This window comes from Solanum pennellii, chromosome 8, assembly GCF_001406875.1.
Source record: "Solanum pennellii chromosome 8, SPENNV200".
NCBI classification, from domain to species: Eukaryota; Viridiplantae; Streptophyta; class Magnoliopsida; order Solanales; family Solanaceae; genus Solanum; species Solanum pennellii.
Window position 1 is genome coordinate 1,455,314 of NC_028644.1, and position 6,055 is coordinate 1,461,368.

Below are 6,055 nucleotides of genomic sequence, written 5' to 3' on the forward strand. Positions count from 1 at the left end.
TTATGATTTTGATATCAAAAATACTAGTTTAATTTTGTACTCTTTATACAAATATGTATTTCTACTTTGATCATTTTTATTTATTAATGAAAATATAAATTTTCATAATCTTGTTTACTCCCTTCCCTCCGTTTAAAATAGAATGAACTTCTTTCCTTTTTAGTCTGTTTCAACAAAGAATTACCTCTTTATTTTTTTTCGGTAACATTTTAATTTCAACTTTTCACGTAGCATGTTTAAGGCTACAAGATCAAAGGACAGTTTTATACATTTAACCTAACTTTAATTTAGGACCACAAGATACAAAAATCTTTTTTTATACTCTTAGATTCCGTGCCAAGTAAAAGCAGGTCATACTTTGTGAAACGGAGGAAGTAATAATTTTCTATTAGGTTAGAAGTTTGAATAACCTTTCACAATATTCAAACGGCTATGAAGGTATGTACTCTAAAATTTTCACATCTCCAAATTTTAAGGATTGTTCAATTTACTGATAAATTATGTTGGAATTATTAATTTAATTTTTTTTATTGATTGTTTGATTTATCTTATTAAAAATAATATATATAACATAATTAGTAACTAAATAAAAGATAAGGCAATACTAAATTCTCATTTTAAATTATTTATGCTTGTACCGCATACCAAACATTCCTTTAATCATAAAGAAATATGTATAAAGAAATTCGAAAAATAAAGAAGTTCATTAAAGGTTATTATAGAATGGTTGAAATTTTTTCACATCTAATTAAAAATTTAATTTGAAGTTCAAATTAATTATATACATGGTTAAAGTTATTTTTTAGATGTGTAAAATAGATGTCGAACCCCCTTCGACTAGTTCATATGTTTATTCCTTCAGATTTTAAACTCTCTTATTAAAAATTCTGACTCCGCCACTGAATGAGATCGTTAATTAATATGTTAGAAATATTTTTTTTATCACCCTAATTAGTAATTACTGTTATTTTTCTTCTTTCCAATCTTTAATTTATCATTTAATTTATATTTATTGACCACGTCAAAAGGATATCTATCTAATGGGGGTGGTTGGAAACTTAAGAAATGATTAGAAAAATAATGTTGATTAATTAAAAATAATAATTAGGATTACAATTTTGTTATGAACTTTGTCCAAGTCTCAATGGATTCTATTTTTTTTTCTTAATTGTTTGAAATAAATGACACCTGAGATAAAGGATTTTGGATATAATAAATTATTAGATTATGAAAATGATTGAGCTTGGTTGGATATTGTACATTATTATTATTGATTAGGTAATGGCAACCATCAACCAATTATAATAAAAATATTAAATTTCAAGACCAAGTTCTAATTTCTAAGCATGTTGTCATTATGAATTGGCATTTTACTTTTGACTTGGGAACATATTGCTTGTTCAAAGGTTCATTTTTGATTTGGTAGGTATGAAAATTAATTAAGAAATTAAATTGAAAAGGATTTTAAAAAAAATATAATTCTGACTAAATCCTGATCGCATACTGCAGAGCTTATTCAGGAGGTCGCGCTCTCAACTGATATTTTTTCATATTAAGGGGGCTCGAACGTGAGATCCTGCCTAAGGGTGGAGCAGTCATATCGATCACTACATTACAACTCATGTTGATTCTTCTTTAATTGTTATCTGATATTTGTTTCTAGCGAAAGGGTAAAAAATATTTGTGAAATTATAAGTCGAAGTGCACGAAAGAAATTTCTAGCTGAATGTTAAAAGAATTTGTGAAATCGATCGAGGCGCACGGAAGAGATGAAGAATATAATATATTGTGTAACATTTTAGTTATGTTTGTGAATATTGTTTACATCTGAGTCAATGGCCTTGCTTTGCTCTACAACTATTTAAAAGTTAAAGAAATTAGAAGGATTTTTTTTAGGGCTATTAATTTATTGAAATTTTTTAATTATATGCACAAATCATTGTCATATATACACACACTTTGATTTCTTTTTAAATTTCTTATTTAGTTTTAAATATTTTATATTAGGATACTGTCTGCAAACTGGCAAATGAGAAGCATTATAAAGTTAATTAAGGTCTTTGGTAATATTAGAATGTGAAATTTTAGAAGCTCAATTGGATATTAATATAAACTTTTATCTTTAACTTATAAGAATATGACTCATTCAATCCGTTTAAATTTGAGTGAAATAATAATCACTCATTTATTGGCTAACCCTTGAGAAATTTCAACAAAAAAATATTTCATTTTTCTATTTAATATGTTATATATAGTCGTAATAAAGAAAGTGTCACTCTTAATCGAAATCTTTCTCCTTAATTATGCATAGTGAAATTAATTATGTCTATGTTGTAACCTTTGTCATATCAACCTTTATGTTGTAGAGCAACCCTGCATCAATAGATGTGTGATACAATAGTCAATTTTTCTATTTTTTTAAATTAAAATCGAAGATATTTGAACTTTCTTTCTTATGTATGACCTAGCGTCAAGCTTATTTCTACGCCAGCTTCAAAGGTCAAATTGTTAAACTTGCACTCTAAGTCCTCTGTCTTGGTCCATCTTAACTTGAACCTTTTAGACTCGAGAGTTTATCTTCAAATATTTATAAACCTAGCATTAACTTCGTTATGAATTTCATAATTCAAATTTGTGTTATATTTAAATAGCATGTATCAAGATATCTCACCTTGGATATGCCATATTAATTAATCCATTGTTAAAGACCAATAGAAAAAGCTAAAATTGAAAATAATCTTATAATTCCAATTAGACTAATAATCAAATGAAAACTTGAAATTTATTCTCATCAAAACATTATTATATGCATCAAACCATGTACTTTACAAGGTATTGATATTTATGCGGCATAGTGATACATTATATCTAGAAATACAATTTTTTTTTGTGTATGTGAATAAAAAATAAAGTCATAAACATTTGTAATAATGTTGACAAACTCTAAGCAATAATGTAATCAATTTTATGATAAGAGCAAGCACAATTTTGAGCACCAATATCATTTGCAACACAAGGAGGGCTAATTCTTCCATCTTGATACCATTTTTTCCTTTGTTGAAGCAAATCATTAATAAAACCATCAAGAGTTTCTCTAGTTATGCCTGGCATAACAATAACATGTGCCATATCTCTCACACAAGATAATTGCCAACGACGAACGAATTCATGGTCACGAGGCCTCTCGAGGACAACTATGATACTAAGCTCATTCAACATGACACTGATTCCTGCTTGCTGAAGACGGTCTTTCAAGTACTTAGCATTGTCAAAACATCTCTTAACGTCTTTCTGAAAACCAATTTGACCTTTAGCACTTAGACTGTACCATAGGAAAATCGGAGTCAAACCATTTCGACTTCCAGAAATCGTAGCATCTACAGAAGCAATATATTCAACTCTTCTTGAAAGGTTATTAATGTAACTTTTCCTTGTTATTTGAACTCCACAAGGCATTGGACATCCCAAAAACTTATGACCAGAAATTGTCACACTTCCAATTGGCTTCTTGAAAGTAATCATCTATTATAAAATATTAAATGTTAGAGTTTTTTTTTATATATTAAACTAATTAGGTAAGAAAATAAGAACTTACATTTTTAATAAAAGGAATAATAAGTCCATTTAGTGCTGCATCACAATGAATATAAAATTGATCTTGTGTATAACCACATTCTTCAAGTATTTGAAGAATAACATCAAGATCATCAACAGCTCCTTTAAAAGTAGTACCTATAATTAATAAAATGAAAATTATTACAAAATGTATAAAGCTTATTATAATTAATTTTTTAAAAAAATCTCAATTAAAAATATTTACCAATTGTAACATTAATTATTGCTGGTTTTCCCTTGTTTTGAAGTAATTTAACTTTCAAATCAGAATAATCGATTTCTCCATTTATTGATGCATTAATATTTTCAAAATCCATTCTATACATCATTGCTGCCTTAGCCACTGAGTAATGAGAGTCTTTTGATGCATATAAAATTCCATCTGGAAGCAATTCTCTCCTTAAAAAAAAAAATAAAAAATTAACTCTCGAGAATCAAAACATCAGATATTAGTAAAAATTTAATACTTACCCAACCAAAATGCCATGTAAATTTCCTTCAGTACCACCATTTGTTACATAACCCCAATATTGATCTCTTTCAATTTCCCATAAATCAGCAAACCAATTTAAAACAGCCACTTCAAAATCTTTTGAATGAAAATCAACAGTATTTTGAAGAAATGGATCACCACAATTATTTAAATGAAATTGTAAAAGTGGGGCTAAATTAGCATAGTGCTCATAGCATATGTTAACTGGATAACCTGGAAAAAAAAAATCAAAAAAAAAAATCAACATTTACAAATTCATACAAACAAACAAAAAATAATGTTTAATTTTCGATTGAGTCAGTCCATTTTAACAACTTCAGTCAAAAATACAAAATCGATCGCGATAGCAATTTTGTCCCTTTCCTTTTTAAAATTTTGAAAAGTAATACCTCCTTTTAATATTTATTTACAAGTATACAACTACTCAAAAATTATCAAAATAAGAAATTATCAACATATAGACTAAAGACAAGTCTTGCATGTCAACTTTGTCATCAATTTACTAAAAAAAGATATTATAAATTACAAATAAAGATATTTATTTTTTATTTTATTATGAATTTAAACATGTAATAACGCGTTAATTAATACAAAAAAAATAATGAATAACGTAAATATTTTTTATAATATCAGTATATATAACTTAAAGCTCGATGATAACTACCGATATGATAGTTGATACGTTGGGTAAGTGTATCAATATAATTCATCAATGTACAATCCAAACTAGGTCCATCATTTTTTCCTGGCTCCGTCACTGAAAGATTCAAGTTTTTTCTTGGTGTTGTAGGTGTTGATGACACCTTAAGTCTCATCATTTCACCAAAATCACCATTTACAATTAATCCAGGTGGTGCTAATCCTCTTGGAGTAATTGCTGATGGCTCAAAATCCTATAAAATATCACAAAAATAAGAAGAAAAAAAAAATATAATGTTTAGATATATACATGCAAATAGCTAAAATATGATAAATGAATCAAAGACGGAGGTGAGGGAAGCCTTATGAGTCACTGAAATAACAACATGAGCGAAAACCATGCTTTGGTCTCCAGAAGAAAGAAATAAAAGTCGAAGTTTAGATCGATTCAGAATAAATTCTACGATAAAATTTTTGTAATATGTAAGAATTATACCTTCTCAAATGATAAACTTCCCATTCTTGGAGCTAAATTTTTATTTTTTTTTTGGTTAGCTTTAGAATGGAAAATCAAGTTTGGATATAATTTATGTATAATATTCTAGGATTATATATAGGTAGAAAAGATTGTGGGTTTGGGCACCAACCACAACTCACTTTTATTTTTTGTTTTCTTATTTCCTCACCTTTTTCTATTTGTTTCCTTCTTTATGTTGTTTTCCCACTAAAATAAAAAAAATTATTTAAATTAAAAATAAGTCATAATTTTTGCACAAAGTATAACTCTTTGACTATGTGTTACAAAGACTTCTCAAACTTTTGCAAAAATGTTAGGTGAGAATAGTAATCTCCAATTCAAAGATTCATGCACAAAGTTGTTTCTAGACTTATAGTTTGTAAAACAACAATAACATATTCTTTGAAATTAATTTCATAAGTCAGGTTCGATAACTGTTAGGTATATGTAGAGTCGAAGATATTATCTCTATCTTACGTGAGGTAAAAAAAGTTCTTTATGATAAACCCTTGACTCAAGAAAAAACTCGACCCGTAAGTAATTCATTTTTAGGTTTGTTATAATAGTTTTATCAATCTTTAGAAACTATATATTATATGGAATTTGACACGTTATTAGTATACCATTATTTGACAAGTGGTTTCTAAACCAATTCAAAGATTCATGCACAAGTGGTTTCTAAACATAGAGGTCGTAAACATTAATAATGAAATTTCATAAGTTAGGTCTGGTAAGTGTGAGATATAAACAAAGTCATAGACCTTATTGATTTCTATTTTATGTGAGGTACA

General features: G+C 27.4%; 1 protein-coding gene across 1 annotated transcript; it reads right to left on the reverse strand.

Annotated features, from left to right (window-relative positions):
• Window positions 1–2,763: 2,763 nt before the first annotated feature.
• On the reverse strand, window positions 2,764–5,413 carry LOC107027311 (histidine decarboxylase-like). Its single transcript, XM_015228486.1, has 6 exons — window positions 5,244–5,413; window positions 4,773–5,001; window positions 4,087–4,321; window positions 3,821–4,014; window positions 3,596–3,732; window positions 2,764–3,522 (listed from the first exon to the last, which is right to left on the reverse strand). Exons 1-6 carry the CDS (start codon window positions 5,265–5,267, stop codon window positions 2,944–2,946), a joined length of 1,398 nt encoding a protein of 465 aa, XP_015083972.1. The 5' UTR covers window positions 5,268–5,413; the 3' UTR covers window positions 2,764–2,943.
• Between the last annotated feature and the right edge of the window lie 642 nt (window positions 5,414–6,055).

What these genes read in the sequence shown, in the direction of transcription:
- LOC107027311 (XM_015228486.1), bottom strand. Translation starts at nt 5,267, where the DNA reads ATGGGAAGTTTATCATTTGAGAAG. An exon ending in TTACATGGCATTTTGGTTGG is followed by an intron (nt 4,015 to 4,086) that starts GTAAGTATTAAA and finishes TTTTTTTTTAAG; the next exon opens with GAGAGAATTGCTTCCAGATG. An exon ending in AATAATTAATGTTACAATTG is followed by an intron (nt 3,733 to 3,820) that starts GTAAATATTTTT and finishes TATTAATTATAG; the next exon opens with GTACTACTTTTAAAGGAGCT.